At 33.8% G+C, this 17,611-nt stretch overlaps 1 protein-coding gene across 1 annotated transcript in view; it reads left to right on the top strand.

Moving 5' to 3' along the window:
- Positions 1-17,611, top strand: part of LOC149784846 (tetraspanin-7-like) — a 45,393-nt gene that overhangs the window by 16,991 nt on the left and 10,791 nt on the right. The window contains exons 2-5 of the mRNA XM_089978412.1: positions 4,848-5,060; positions 11,384-11,458; positions 13,816-13,920; positions 14,815-15,042. Of these exons, the coding sequence (XP_089834538.1) occupies positions 4,848-5,060; positions 11,384-11,458; positions 13,816-13,920; positions 14,815-15,042 (621 nt within the window). The remainder of the gene's footprint in view (positions 1-4,847; positions 5,061-11,383; positions 11,459-13,815; positions 13,921-14,814; positions 15,043-17,611) is intronic.

The following is a 17,611-nucleotide window of genomic DNA, read 5'->3' on the forward strand; positions in this document are numbered from 1 at the left end:
CATTATTGTTGATGTAATTAATGATAAGATTGCATTATTATTGATGTAGTTGATGATAAGATTGCATTATTGTTGATGTAGTTGATGATAAGATTGCATTATTGTTGATGTAGTTAATGATAAGATTGCATTATTGTTGATGTAGTTAATGATAAGATTGCATTATTGTTGATGTAGTTGATGATAAGATTGCATTATTGTTGATGTAGTTGATGATAAGATTGCATTATTGTTGATGTAGTTAATGATAAGATTGCATTATTATTGATGTAGTTGATGATAAGATTGCATTATTGTTGATGTAGTTGATGATAAGATTGCATTATTGTTGATGTAGTTGATGATAAGATTGCATTATTGTTGATGTAGTTAATGATAAGATTGCATTATTGTTGATGTAGTTGATGATAAGATTGCATTATTGTTGATGTAGTTGATGATAAGATTGCATTATTGTTGATGTAGTTGATGATATGACTCTGCTGTCTTATCTTGGAAACTGAAACTTGATAATGTGTCAAGCTCGAATGCAGGGATGTATCAATTTTATGAACATCAGCTTGCCAATGGCAAGGGCCAGCTGATGGGAATTTTTTGTTGTTCCAGCTTTATCTGCTTTCTAACACTTTCTCATTTACATATCTATCTAAATGTATTTTTTAAAGTGCCAACAAAGATAAAACAAAAACAAAAGTTAAAATAATTATAATGTGATTTCCTTAAAATATCCCATATTTATCCTTATTTTTTTTCAATTCATATTGGGATATTTTGTTGGGGCAAGCTCATATTTCCCAACTGCATTTTCAATTTTCCAGTCGGCTAGAAATTATTAGTAGACGTAAAGTCTGCTGATTCAGTCACCGGTACTGTATATAATATCAGGTTAGACTTTTAATTGGTTTGAAAAGAAAACATAAAGTAAGAGTTAACTCTGGCGTTTAAAGTTGTTTCAGTCATAGGCCTCAAATATTTGAACGGAATTCTTTTTAATGAATGTGAAAGCCAAAATTTAAAGTTGAAATGATTTATTGTGCATTCATGAGTTACCATTCCTTTTTTTAAAGCTGATTGCTTTCTCAGAAATTGTCTTCTTCTACTGTTGCTAAATGTACAGATAATATTTTTAACTTGTTTGCCATGCAGCTTTTAAATAAAGACAAATAATCTTCATTCATGTAGTTGATAAGATTGCATAAATGGGGACAACTGTCAGAATCCATGATGGCTGCTAGTACCATTTAACTGTATTAGCTTTGCTGCTTTGGCTTCATGCATTGCTCATTGTTACCAGTTATATTATTTAGCTGGGTTGCTATGGTTACCTTACAGTATTAGTATTGCTTGTATGTATTTACTTTTCAGTCATTGATCAGTGGAACAAAAAAAGCTCCATAGGCAAAGCTAATGGATTCAGTTACTTGTACAATATGCTTATATTTATAAGCCTGCATTTCTTCCAGAAATTCAACCATAAGAATTTGGAATGCACTGGCTTCTTCTCTAGCTTTTTCCTCTTCTAAAATAGTATCATACCATTTAATGTATATACATGTACTCACTTATAAGTTTGGTGCAACAACATAGACACTGATTTGCCATCGCATTGTGTCCCAGATTAGGGTCTGTATTGTTTGTTCAACTGATTATTCCAAACAGACTGCATGGACCCAGATCATCTGGTGCATCTATACATTTGGATCTGACATGTGTGAGTACGTGTATATATGGTAGATCAGATGTGTTTGATGCATTTAATTTTTGGAAGACTCTCTTGTCTTAGATGAAGTAGTGTAAAACTGGTGGTGTATATAGGAAAACAAAACACTTTTACATATTAAGATGGTAACATGCAGTGTTCATTGTATAATTATTTTGGTTCTTGTTTGGGTTCATTGCATTATTTTAATTATTTAAAGTTGAACAGACTTTGGTTCAACAAAATATAAATGTACATTGTAAATAACCTGATATGGACACTGAGAATGAAAGCAAGTGTACATGTGAGGGTCAACTTGACAGCTATGAACAATACATATTTTCTGTCCTCAGAGTATTAGAATGTATGGGTTACTCAAACCAAGGCATGGGATTGAAAACTTGAACATCAGCAGTGAAGAAGGAAGAAAGAATGATGAGAAAAAAGAAAACAAAACTCATATGCACCATATTTATACCAGTACACAAGAAAATGCTCTGTCAATTAGGGTTCCTATGATTGGTTTAATTGGCCAATTTTCAGTTTTCTTTGCACTTAAAGGCAGTAAAATCTTAAATTTGTAGGAAATCAAGTTGAATTTAAAAAAAATTAAGACGAATAATATTAATAAATGATAAGTCAAGCCAAATGAGCACACTCTAAAAAATATGGTGGATGAAAATTGAAATAACCGTAATGCTATTTGGCAGGTCTTTACTGAGTTTTGGTGCAGGGAACTGTCAGAGTAAAACAGAAATTTTCTCCGTATGTCAATAGGGGATTTATACTGATAATCCAAGTGACATCTGAAATATTTTAAATCACTTTTCGGTTCAGATTGCTGAAAAACTTCAAGAATATGAGATTTCCTCCAATCTTCTCGAATGCAGAGATGTATCAATTTTATGAACATCAGCTTGCCAATGGCAAGGGCCAGCTGTTGGGAATTTTTTGTTGTTCCAGCTTTATCTGCTTTCTAACACTTTCTCATTTACATATCTATCTAAATGTATTATTTAAAGTGCCAACAAAGATAAAACAAAAACAAAAGTTAAAATAATTATAATGTGATTTCCTTAAAATATCCCATATTTATCCTTATTTTTTTTTCAATTCATATTGGGATATTTTGTTGGGGCAAGCTCAGATTTCCCAACTGCATTTTCAATTTTCCAGTCAGCTAGAAATTATTAGTAGACTGATTTGTTCAGAAAAAACTCAGTAATATAAAGTTTAAAATTCCAGAAACGAGTCCTGTATTTATGTTGAAGTATATTACAAAAATGAATGATTGTAAAGCCAAAGGACTAGATATGATTGGACCAAGGCTACTGTTATTAGTCTTTGCTCTTTAAAAAAGTAACAGAAAAGAGTGAAAAGCATAAAGCTTTGTAAAATTCAACAAATAATTTATTTACCTAGAATACATGAAAATAAAAAAAAAAGAACTGGTATTGCAAATTAAATCCCAAAATAATCATAGAATTGCAAACACAAGTCCTAATAATAAAAGTTCTGAATAAATTTTAGTAGAAATCAAAATTAAAGCCATTGCTGAAGGTGTTGATGTGCCTGTGGCAGCTTGTATCATGTTGTTGTACGAGCAGTCTTTTGTTGATATACAGCAATGTAATTCCAGGTTTGCGTTAACTATAAATTCCAGTAAATGTCTCTGTCCAGGAATATTTTTTGATGAGCATGGTGTATTTCCAGAGGAAAAAAATCAGTGAATTAAATAACTTGAAGTAATAAAATCCCAAATGAATAATCTTTTCAGTGACAAAATTATTTAGTCCTCTACTTGATCTCATGTTACAATTAGCATTTCTTTAAAAAAATCTTATACCTAATGGAAAATAACCACCTAGAAACTTCTTAATGTTTGCTAAATAAAATGTTAGTTATTATTAGAAAGTCTCTTACTAAAGTTATAATATATAACCTGTACTATGTCAGGTATGCCAGGTAAATTGTAGATTTTAAATAACCTAAACCCATACCCAAATAAACTTGTTTCCTTCTATCAATAATGATCCTGATATTAAACCCAAATACATAGAGAATATTTTAGACATGTATTAGTTGTTTACAGGATAAAATAAAATCAATTATTCAGGTCAAGTAGAAAATAAACTTGATCTTGGACAAGGTTAAGTGCAACACACATTGTTACATCACAGTAGCTAATACTGAAATAAATGAAAATTATTTAAAAAATAATAATAACAAACAATGCATATTAAATATACATAAGACTACTAAAGGCATCTTCACCTGCTATAGTAGATTATAGTTTTTATTTGCAATCACCAAATTAGGCCTAATACACTACCAAGATAACCTCACTGCATAAAGCTGCAACTAAAGATGATGTGAATAACTAGACCCATCTCTATCCTTCCATGTCTTTCCAAATTACTCGAAAAACATGTACATGATTCTTTTATAAACTTTTAGTCTTATGATAATCAGTCTAGCTTTGGACAAACTCACTTGTACAAAACTGAAGACATATCTATGATTGATAAGTGGCCACAAACATTAGCTAATGGAGAAGTGGTTTGCATTATTTTGGTTGGTTTTCATAAAGCTGTTCCTCTTGTAGACCATAAAACTTGCTTGAAAAACTGAAAATCTATCCATGTAATGAAATCTCCCTTAACTGGTTTACTTCCTACTTAACTGATAGAGTGAAAAATTTATCTCTAAATGGTCATCTTTCTGAAAGTAAAATATTAATTGTTGACTACCACACGGCTCTATCCTCAGACCTCTGTTATTCATTCTATACATTTCCCTTTAGATAGGAAATTAAGTGTACTTAGAACAAAACAAAAAGGTTGAAGTCTAGATAGTTCTCAAACTCCAGGTTCTGTTTGACAGTGTTAGCCTAGATATGACTTCTCATGGTACTTGCCCAGAATTTTTTTCTTCTTGAAATATTATACACTTCTGGGATTTCCTTTATATGGTAAGTGACAGGAAGTTTTACTTAAATAGAAAATTTTCAACTTGTCCAGGACTATTGGATAATGAAGTTATTTATTCCTGCATAATCAAGTCTGTTCAATAATCTAACCAGTAAGGAAGAGCAAATGGTAAATGTTCATTTCAACACTTGAAAAACATTTTCTCTTTTTCTTTTCAGTTGCTGGGCGGTGGTATGCTAGGTGTGGCCATATGGTTCCGGTTTGACTTCTGGATCAACCAATATGTTGCAGCCAGTGAGGAGCTAGAGAAATATGCCATCCTTGTGTACATTGTCATTGCTGCTGGGGCATTCATAGTTCTTTTTGGCATCATTGGAATTATTGGTGCCGTCAGACCTGAAAAAACTCTTCATAACATTTTTCTTATAGTGGTATGAATACATCTGTAGTACATTAAGTCAAATCTTATATACAATAGACTTGAGTTTTTCTTTGGTTTTTATCAAATAATGCATGCATAGTTGCATAGTGTATTTGTTTATCACTCATATGAATGCAGTAATTAAATTTTCAGAAGGAGGTATTGGTTATTTTAAGTCCTACATTGGTTCTCACCTTTAAGACCCTTCTATATTAAGAAAACTGTTATAAAAGGTGACCTAAAAAAAATCTAACATGAAAGTACAGTGGTTCCACATAGTAAATCAGCTCAACATAGTAGTATTTGAAAAGTTCTGAATATCATGTTTTCATTGTTCTTGTTTCTTTGAAACTTTCACTAAATTTAGTTGTGATTGATTGACAAAATAACATTCTATAAAATTATCTGGAGTTACCTGTACAAATGCCAGATTCCCGAAGATATTGGTGTGTAATATAATATGGGCTAATGACAGTGACCTACAATGTGGGAAAACAATTCTGCTACTGAGCAAAGAGCATACAGTAAAATCAAGCCACTCCTATTGTATTCTCTGACTGATATCATAGCTGATTTGAATGAACTTTATGGATGTTATCTGTAGTAATATCCTACAAATTCAAAGTGATTTCGGCATTTTAATGATCACAAATCTATGGAAGATAACCCACATTCTAAAACAACATTGGCTGCAATTGGTGAATGGGATGTGGATACTGTGAAGGAGGCAATTGATGAAGATGTTTGATACATTGTGGAGTATGTTTCTGTTATCAAGGGCATTAATTTGCAAGCTGTTTATAATATATTGAAGAATCAATTGAAGCTCACTAAGGATTGTGCAGTATGGATTCTGTATTTGTTGATGGCCGATCAAAAATGGTCATGGGTGGGAAATAGCCAAGCAGCTGCTCCTCATGTGTGAAAAGAGTGACCAGAAACATTTTAAATGAGATGGTGATAAAATATGAACTTTTTTTACCTGACTCTAGAGAAAACAGTGTAGTTTTTATTGGAAAAAACTATCAAAGATCACAAATTGCTTGATGATGGATGATTGTCAGACACATTATTTTTCTTTGCAAAAGACCTTATCATCCAGGTACCTGTGTCTGATTCAGCTAGTATCACTGACGTTTATGCTTAGAAGTGTTGCCAAAAGTTGTAGAACACTCTTGAACCACCTGTCTGCACACCAGCAACTGAAGGATCCTTCTTTGACGATGCACCAGTACACAAATCTGCCATCATTACAGACTTTCTGAAGAAGCACAGCATCCAAACTTTGCCACAGCTTCCATAGAGCCCTGACTTAGCTCCATGTGATTCTTGGCTGGATCTTGTTATCAAAGGTTTGCTTAAGGAACAATTATTTAGACAGTCACCTTGCAGTTGGAAGTTCAATTTACCAGGGTATGAAAGAAGAAAAAAAGTGGATACAAAAATGGCATTTAATAAGTGCATAATCAGACTGCAAGAGTCTTTAGCATTGCATGGGGAAAATGTTGAGGGTAGAGATGTCAAAATTTTGGGAAATTTCTACTGGGTACCTGTCGGTTGAACGATCAGTTACCCGGGTAGCCAATCAAAGGGAAATTGCATTAAATGTGTACCTGAACTGCATTGTTGTAGGTTCACTCACACCACCCCCCAAGAGAGGTATTAGCATAATTTATTACTTATATAAGTGGCAAAACACAAATTCGGAGCATAAAAAGAGCAGTCTATATATTACCTGCCATAATTACAGAAAAGTATATGAAAAATGTACATATTTATTTTATTTAACATAAGTTTAATTTTGCTACTTACCTGGATCTGCAGTTAAATTTTTTGTCACAAATCAGCTAAATCCTTGTTATTACAAGAGTACAGACACAAAAGAAATTGATAAATTATTAATGCATAATACTCACTTTAACTAGTCTACATATCTACAGTAACTTTTGCGATTAGTCGTAAAGTCCACAAAAGATGACTTTTGTAGTATCCTTGACCTGCCATGGTACATCCATTGATGACAGTCTTGTGCAACATATTTTTAAGTTTAATAAAATCCCTCCCCTAACATTTTTAAGTCATGTAACATCCAACAGTCTCGTAGATACAGCCCCTTTTTTTGTGATATCTAGCACCATTTATTTTCAATTTAGACTGGTGCGCAACATATGTAGTATCAAAATAGAATGAATCCATGAGAAACCTGTATGTTTTCTTGGAACTGTTTCATGTAAACTTAATGCAAAAATTAAAATATTTACACACATGGTCAAATTGTATTAGATTATTTTTTCAATGCTATTAAATAACAAAGATGTCTCTTGTATTTAAATATTTCATTCTGTACAGTTGTCCATGTCGTTCATTTTTTTCCTAACATGATATAAGAAGTACATGTTATGGTAACCAAGTTTTTGTGTCGCCTTTGCCATGACAAAAATATCTGTCTTGGGTTTCCCTCTAATAAAATAAAAAAAGATTCCAGTAAACAAACATGTGAACAGTGGCCCAGACTTGAACAACTAATACTTGCTCCAGGGCCACAGACTTAAGTATACATGTATTTTTTTTTAAAATATAACTTTTCCTAAATAAATGCATTTAGAACTTATCTTGAGATGACTCAGAGTTGTAGATTGGTTTATATGCGGGTCATGCACATTAACCCTTTACCTCATGCAAGCGCCTTTGGACGCCTCTACTCCGTTTGCATGGAAGCGCCTTTTGACGCCTCTACTCCTTTCGCATGGAAGCACCTTTGTAAACATCAGGCGTTTTAAGTGGGTTTTTGTAGCGCCACCTTCAAGGAAAAACCCCTACTAGGTACTACAGTCATTTCTGCGAATGACCATTACATCAGATCATGTGGTCACTGTTTATGCTCTGGTCGAAATCTGCTATTTAAAGTAACTGGGTCATATTCTCCACTCTCCAAAATGGAGTTCACAGATTTCATTCAGTACTTACAAAGTTTTCATGATTAGAATCACAACTATGAAAGCGTCAATAGCTTAGGTAAAGGCTCTGATATTGATGTAGACGGCAATTAGTTTTTATAATTTATCAAATTCAGATGACTTAGTGATGTAGACACAGACAAAAACTTGTAAATTTCGAGTATGAGAAATGGCAGCTACAGTTGGTCACACGGATTCACTGACTTGACGGTGAACAAGTTCTCTCAAGATTTTAAAGCACATAAAACAAATTTCCGTGAAAAATAATTACACAGCTATAACAATTGGACTTTACTCTTAAATTTTTCCATACATAATAGATGTGTACCAAAAATGTAAAATGGTTAAAATTGCTGTTAAACATAAAAAAACACACTGTGTTGCTTAACGGTTAACAGGCAGGCCTATGCATATGGAGTCGAATAGGTAACAGGTGTTCTATTTATAGTGCACTGCACTGGGTAAATTGGCTCAATGAGGTAAAGGGTTAAAGCAGTTTTACCTGTTCAGTTTGGGGTTTTTCTAATACTCAAATGGGCTTATACACGAGTATATATGGTACTGTAGCTTTCTGTGAAAGATATTGACCTAGTTAGGCTCTCAAAACAAACATGTTTAATTTGTGAGAAAAATTGCACAAGAAGTTAGGATGGTGCAGCTTTAAATATCAGCATTGATTCTTAATTAGATCATGCGAGAAAGGACATGTACGACAAGTAAATTCTAAGCAACCATACAAGGCCCTGTGATGATGATTAAATGCGCACACAACACGAGCCGCAAACTGTAATCGTTATTCTGTGTCTCGATCTGAACATGGAATACTTTTTTATGCATACCCAGTTCATTTTATTACCTGGATTATTACTAATGGGTGGGTATCTGTTTGGATCTTTAGTTGTGTATTCACTGACATACTGTTCACTAATAAAGAACTTTGTGGCAAAGTACACTAATCAGAACTTTTTGAATATCCCATGTACATATAACATGGTCTCACATTTAACACCAACGTGGTTATAGTTCCCATTATTGGGATGAATAGTTTTTTGTAGTCCAAAAGTCAGCTTCTATACCTTGCATGTTATGTTAGTGGCTGATTTATTAAACTAACAGTTCTGATATTGAATTGTTCTCAGGATAAGAAGACCACCCTTGATGTAGTACATTTTAATGGCTTCCCAGAATGATGTTACAGTGTGGTTTCAGTGTAGTACTTTCAAACTTCATCTTTGACATGGTACATTTGTATGGCTTCCCAGAATGATGTTACAGTGTGGTTTCAGTGTAGTACTTTCGGACTTCATCTTTGACATGGTACATTTGTATGGCTTCCCAGAATGATGTTGCAGTGTGGTTTCAGTGTAGTACTTTCAAACTTCATCTTTGACATGGTACATTTGTATGGCTTCCCAGAATGATGTTACAGTGTGGTTTCAGTGTAGTACTTTAAAACTTCATCTTTGACATGGTACATTTGTATGGCTTCCCAGAATGATGTTACAGTGTGGTTTCAGTGTAGTACTTTCAAACTTCATCTTTGACATGGTACATTTGTATGGCTTCCCAGAATGATGTTACAGTGTGGTTTCAGTGTAGTACTTTCAAACTTCATCTTTGACATGGTACATTTGTATGGCTTCCCAGAATGATGTTACAGTGTAGTTTCAGTGTAGTACTTTCAAACTTCATCTTTGACATGGTACATTTGTATGGCTTCCCAGAATGATGTTACAGTGTGGTTTCAGTGTAGTACTTTCAAACTTCATCTTTGACATGGTACATTTGTATGGTTTCCCAGAATGATGTTACAGTGTGGTTTCAGTGTAGTACTTTCAAACTTCATCTTTGACATGGTACATTTGTATGGCTTCCCAGAACAGTGTATGATAGTGTAGGTTCATTCAGCACCAATCACAGTTAAAGGCTACCATTAAATGATCACTGGCTCTCTGCATCATCATTGAAGAGAGGATATCTGACAAAACAAAGACCTATCCAATGTTCTGTTCAATTTGGTTATCCACATCCTTGCACAATGGATTCTTATCACGGGTACTAACCTGGCTGATCAAGACACCATTTGAACCGCTCTCAAGAGCTTCATTCATTCACCTCTCATATTAGACCTTCTTCCTCACTGCACTAGCAAATAGCAGGCAGAATCTGCAAAATACATGCTCTATCAGTCAACCTGAACTTCAAACAGTTCTGGCAGAAAATGGGTCAGTATCACTCATTATGGCCCCTGCTTTTATTGCCAAAAATAGGCTTTCATTGATGGGGAATCAGACTTTTGTAATCACAGGATTTTCAGTGTTCTTATTGACCTCAATCAACACACAAAGCTCTTGACTGTTAGTTTGTAGGCCATAAAACAATACCAATGACAGTAAAAGATGCTATTTCAAAAACAAACTTCTGTCTTTATTGTGTCAAAGTTCAGTTCTCAGCTATCATAATATCACTGTCTAAAAGTGGGGAATTTAAAGCCTGCATGATCTAAAGTAGTCCTTGGTTTGTTGATGATTCTGATACCATCTTAACTCTGTATGCGACTTGCTGCCCATTGGTGTGAGTAGAAGTCAGTAATGTTCTTTGATAGTTTCTAAACATCTCACAAGGAGAGACTGCTGTCACATTTAAAAGAAAATGCTATCATACCTTTGTGCCAGGTACATGCACAAAGCCTGCATATTTATTTGTCAGCAAATTCCCCAATGAGGAACTGTACTCATTTAAATGGACAGGCAGACATTGCTGTCAGAAGAGCTTATATGGCCAGGAAGTCAATTGATACAAAGTTGATTCTTTCCATATCTGACAAAGTATCAGTTTAGATGGAAGTGATTAAAATCAACTTGAAGAAGTAATAACAATAACAATTTGGTTTTGTGTTCTCTTTGCTCATTGGAATAACAAATTCATGTCATATTTGTCATCATTAGAATAAACAATGTAGTGAGAATCTTTTCTTATTCCATAAGTCACTGCTATTGGAATTAGACACAGTAATTGCTTTCACATTAATCTACATGTTTCTGTTCAGTATAGAATAGCGCCTTATAATAGAGGATACAATACTTGGATGATCCATATCTTATGTTTGATATTTTCATGGAAAAATAGCTATTAACGTTATTCTAGGATGTTTGCGCTTAAAAGGGGTGAACACTGTGATCAACATTAATTTTGTTGAACTTAGCCATTTAGGCATTTCACATCTCTTAGATGTCCACTCAGTTATGACCAGTTAAAACATTTTGCCCATTGTTTTATTTTACCATCCACATTTGAATATATATATAGCCAATTTTTAATTTGCAAAGAAAATGCAATGCTATATTATTTCTACTTTTTTTTTGTCTTCCTACAGTACTTGGTCTTTTGGGTCCTTGTATTACTTCTGCTAATTGCTGGAGGTGTGTATGGATATGTCTACAGAAAGGAGGTAAGAACTAATGTATACTTCAGACTTATTATTGAATTTACAATAAATCCTATCTGATCTAAACTCCAAAATTTTAAAAAGTGTGTTTTAAATGGGCAGTTATTTGGACTGGAGGGAACATTAATGCAAGCACATGGGGTTCTGCAGAACACTTGTTAATTGAATCAATTTGCCACTTCATTTTTCCTGTTTATCCAAAATGGCTGAGGACAGAAACATCCATATTAAAAGGATATCATTGTATTTTAATACACTGTAAATATGTTTTTTGCATGTATCTGATAAACAGAATTGTTCAGATATGATTGGTCAATGATCAAAATATAAGATCCATTATTTCTGTTATAAAGTATACTATAGATGTGTAAGACTTCCATGAAGTTGATAATCAACATGGAGGGTGCCATTAACTTTTAGCTTTCTTGGATATAAGGCCATTTGAGCTTATGGTGTCTTATCTTGATATCACTTATATCCTCAGTTCATTATTTTCAGGTCTTAACTAGATAATTAGTGCTACTTTCAAAAATGTGCATACATTAAAGTACATTATAATATTTAGATGATGCAATATTTCTCTGGTGTTACTAATCAGATATTGTCTCCATATAAAATATTACTCTATTCACTTATTTATAGTTCGTTTATAAGGAGACAGCACTAATCATACAGAAAATGATAAATAATTATAGAATTTACTTGGTTGCCATGGCAAACAAAAACAGTATTAGTGTTGGAAAGGTTTCAAAGAGTTTAAATAAAATATTGTTGGCAGAATCTTTTATCCAGCTGTAAACAGCTTTCATTTTTCCTAGAATTCAGTGTGGTGAACCTGTTTTAATTATGAAAGTAAAATGCTAATTTTTATGTATGAAGCAAAATTAATTTATGTTTTTGTTTAAGGAGAAAACTGTTGATGCAGTGAAGTCTAGTGAAGAATAACAAGACTAATTTTCTCATTTGAAAGTTGTTGAAATTTAGATGTGTCTCAGTTTTTAATATAAACACATCTATATGCATAATATAATAATAACTGACAAAATCCATCACCGGTTTTATCATCAACTGGTGGACTAAATGTTTAAAAATGACAATGACACAAAAATAAACTTGCCTTTTAAATTGTAAAAATTGTTATTAAAAATTATAACTTTATTCTTTGATTTAAAAACTTTTAGGGTCATCACTAAAAATGTTCATTTCCTATTAGTGAATATGAAGGATACAGTCTATCGTTACATATCCAGAGACGGCATGCATTCATGATTTTTGTGCAGTTTTGGTGAAACCTATGTCCTTGGATTAAAAATATATGGACATAAAGATACACTAATATGCATGCATTCTCGAGATCATGAGTTGCACAAATTTGAATTAAACATGTCAGAAACAAGACCGATTGTTAACTCATAAAGGAATAAATTCTTAGGTCAGTCGTATTCATCTGAGATGGTACTGTACATCTTTTAATTTCATTTAAAGGCCACGTACCTCTACTCGTTATTATTCATGCAATGATTTTACATGTATTTGTACACAGTGTCTTGAGTTTCCTCGTTGAGCAATCCAAGCCATTTTTATGTATTTCACATTCATCTAAAAATGTTTTGGAACAAGGTTACCATATAAAGTGTACATTTTTACCACCAACATCACAGCCTTACTCCAATCATTGAAAAGCATTGAACCCTCTTCCATAAAGAATTTTGTCATATTCTCTTTCCAAAGACTTGTAAAATTAGTACTAGCAGCTGCCTTGCTTGGCACTTAGCATTAAGAAGTTAGTGTTAGGACTGGTCGGACTTGTGTCAGTATAATGTGACTGGGTGGGACATGATGTAATGTCTGCGGCAGATTGTCCCAGTGCTAGACATCACTACAAACTGCCACACTGCAGACATCATAGTGATATGACTGAAAAATGTTTAAAGCTATGTTAAAAATTTAAATCTCACACACATAAACACTTTCCACACTTAATTTGACAAACTGGTAATTATTCTGATTTTACAAAAACATGATTAGCTTGTACAGTCAGGAAAAGGTATTCTGTCTTTTACTAGTTTAGTTTCTATGCAGTAACTCAAGTTTTCCACCATCAACAGTTACCAGACTTTGTGGTAAGGAAAAAGTCTATCAATTTCAGGTTTAAGAGTCAGATGTCAAGGTCACTGAAAGATGAAAAGTGGTTTTATCACAATAACTTTAGTTCTTTATCATGTACCTGGACCAAACTTTGGCTGGCTTGCTTGGTTTCTGCTGATTAAGTTTAGTGTATTAAGGACCTGCCTAGAGGATTATTAAATAGGGGTTGGACATAACAACATGCTGTTCACAGTATTGTGTCATTTCAACAGATGGAGGATGCTTTGAAGAGATCAAACCTACTGAAGAATGTGGTACAGAAAGTCTATGGAACAGATAAAAAAGTCACCAATGGTATTGATTATATGCAGGTGGAGGTAAGAGTATTACCATAAATCACAATATTTTCATGAGCATGACATTTTTTTGAGTTTGCAGAACCTCTGATTTTTTTAAACAAAGTGCAGATAGTAACGTTTTCATAATCAGCATATTACCAATGAGCAGAATACAACATCGGCCACAAATATGATTTACTGAATTCATAAAATATTCTCAGACTGATACTAAAAACATATGATTCACAGTATGTGGCTTTCAACAGTAGATATGGGTATAATATTTTTGGATCCCCACCAATATTTATAATTGTTTTGTTTTAATGACTTATGACTTATTTAAATATTTGTCAAGGTTGGTTGGAAATTACAAGTTTTTCATTTGGACATGGTAAAATCTCTGAAACTGTTGACAAAAGATTGATCCCCTCCCTCCATTGTCTTCTTTTTCAAACTTAAGTTTAGTTTATGTCAGATGAACTGGCAAGGGATGACAGATGAACTGGCAAGTGGCAAGGGATGTCAGATGAACTGGCAAGGGATGTCAGATGAACTGGCAAGCGATGCCAGTTCAGGTAGTAGAGCAGTCCTCTAGGTGTGGGGAGGTGCCATGTTCAAGCAGCAGCCTATATTTCCTCTCTGATTTTTAGTAGCATCAGTAAGATTACTCATTGATGCTGTCATACATAGGAATATTACATTCAATATTTTAAGCCACAGAAGACATGAACGATCATAGAGACATAATTGAGAACCCTTCTCTGAAATCAGCTGCTTATTATTATTGCAAAAAGCAGCTTGGATCATCTCTTCAAATGGCTGAGCTATTAGAGCTCAGTGATTGAGAAGTCTTTGATATGAGCTAGTTTCCCATTTAATTACCCTAACACATTCATCTCATCAATGACTTGGACATCAAAACGTGTTTTTCAGCTAAAATGTTGTGGTGGTACTGGTCCCCTGGATTATACAGAATCAACCTGGAGAAATGGAGATCCACTTCTCCCTAATAGCCGAAAGGACATGGCTCCATTGACATGCTGTCAAGACTACTGGAAGTACAAGGATGCCAATACTATTAACTACAAGTACTGCCCACTTTTTATTGACAACACTGCTAATGATCCTTTAAAGAACCTCAATTATAACATCTACAAAAAGGTGAGCTTTCTCTCTATTCATCTTAATCACTACCTTTATCTTTACCATCGTCTTCCTTTCCTTCCGTAGTAGACATTGCTGTAAGATTTCAAGAAAGTGCCTGAAATGAATGAGCATAATGTAAGATTTCATGAAAGTGCCTGAAATGAATGAGCATTCTGTAAGATTTCATGAAAGTGCCTGAAATGAATGAGCATACTGTAAGATTTCATGAAAGTGCCTGAAATGAATGAGCATTCTGTAAGATTTCATGAAAGTGCCTGAAATGAATGAGCATACTGTAAGATTTGATGAAAGTGCCTGAAATGAATGAGCATTCTGTAAGATTTCATGAAAGTGCCTGAAATGAATGAGCATTCTGTAAGATTTCATGAAAGTGCCTGAAATGAATGAGCATACTGTAAGATTTCATGAAAGTGCCTGAAATGAATGAGCATTCTGTAAGATTTCATGAAAGTGCCTGAAATGAATGAGCATTCTGTAAGATTTCATGAAAGTGCCTGAAATGAATGAGCATTCTGTAAGATTTCGTGAAAGTGCCTGAAATGAATGAGCATTCTGTAAGATTTCATGAAAGTGCCTAAAATGAATGAGCATATTAAAGCCCTTCCTCGTCATTGAAATTACTTTATAGGACCCTCAAATTCAAAACTGGAAGCTGTATAAAAACCTCAGAAAAATAAATAATTTAGGAAACACATATATTAGGAATATGGTATTGATGAGTTGGGACTGATTTGCTATGTAATTTACTTCTACGCTCAAATACTGCCATTTTTATTTCACCCGGTGAAAGGTCAAATGAGCTGATAGTATGCCTTATTGTGTGTCAAGTGTCATGCGTTGTGTGTCCATCAAGAATTGCAGTTTTAAACTTTTCTCAAAACCCATTGGACCAGTTCTAACTCCGTTTGACACAGAATATCCTGGCATGAAAGGCTTTCACATTTTAGCCAGTTACGATGTTCAGCCATCAGATATGGCCACTGTTACTAAAAATGCCATAAAAAGGACTCCTCAAAAACAGCTGAACAGAAATTTATAAAAGTGAGAAAAAATTACCTGGTAGGAAGACCTTCCAGATTTGTGGAAATGATGATGGTCCACTTATAAATATGTTCATGGTTTCTAAATACAACAACAGAAAAGTCATTATAGCTGAAACAAGTAACCAGAATTAGTATGAGTTTGCTTTTTTACAAATATTTAAATAGAAAATAAAGCATGGCAGCATTTTATAAAAGAAACAAGGGAACAACTTCAGACTGCTAAATCATCTGAAATTCTAACTCTGACTGACTCAGACTCTAATCATAATGCCAACATAGTCTTAACAATCAACCAGAGCTGTGAACTATTTTTGAACTGTTTTCAGACATTCTTTTAATCTAGAGCAGTTGTAGTCAATCCCACATACCATTACCACCCCCTACACCCTGATTATATTACCACAGGAAATTGACTCCAATATATTGCCACATTTAGTCTTTTATTCAAGTTGTGAAGTCACTACATACATTTGGAATTATCAGTATGTTTAAAATCTGACACTATCCTTTTATTTATTTTCTGAGAAGTTGGTAATGCAACATCACCACTAGCCAAGGGTCATCAATCCACTTTGTTCCACATCAACCCTTGCTATATTCAGCAAACTGAAACTGTATCTACTGCTTCACTGTCTGATTGGAAGCAGCTGAAAGAAATGGATCAAATCAGATCCTTTGTCACACTTCAATTGGGGTATTGTAAAAAAATAACTGCCTTTGTACACAATGACTCGTGTTCATGCAAGTTAGTTCCTTTTAAACATTTTAAGCAACATTTAATTCTGTTAGCAGAAGTTTCTGATCACCACTCCATCTAAAAGGTCTTCTGTTAAACTTTACAAATACACATTCAGCCCATAATTTAGTTGGTCCCAAAGGAAAATGGTTCTTCCCAGACATCCACTACCAGTATGGTTGTTATGCTGGTCATCTTGAAAATCTTGTTACCACTACTCCAGCAGAATTATTGGGTGATCTTGTCAACTTAGGGTTTTCATTTAAAGACTTCTCATGTCTTAAGTATGTGCATAATAAATTTTGGAAAATCCAATTTTGCATTGTGGAAATTAATCCATCCATACTATTGTCCCTCCAGGACCTTGCATAATGGTAATGGTTGATGCCTACATCATGGCTCATAGTGGATGGAATGTTAATGTCCCGATTGGAAAGTTCCAGTAATATAAATATGTAATAGTAGACTCCGCTACACAATATAGTGAACTCCACAACACAGAACTTACCTGCTTACCTGTAGGTTGAAATAAGTAGACAATGCAGAATGCTGTTTTAAATATTACTCAGTACTTAATTTTACTCAGTACTTTTTAATATTCAAAGATTTGCCCATTAAATCACATTAACCCATTGTCAGGTCTTCTCATCCAAGCCATTTCAAGTGCTTCTTTTGTCTTTATTTGCCACAAAGCATAAATCAGACTCCTACATATGCTCTTAGCCCATGGTCACCTGTGGAATTATTTGCTAAACTACTATTATTGTGAGTTACTTAATTTGAT

This window comes from Sinohyriopsis cumingii, chromosome 13 (genome assembly GCF_028554795.1).
Source record: "Sinohyriopsis cumingii isolate HCF-2022 chromosome 13, ASM2855479v2, whole genome shotgun sequence".
NCBI lineage: Eukaryota > Metazoa > Mollusca > Bivalvia > Unionida > Unionidae > Sinohyriopsis > Sinohyriopsis cumingii.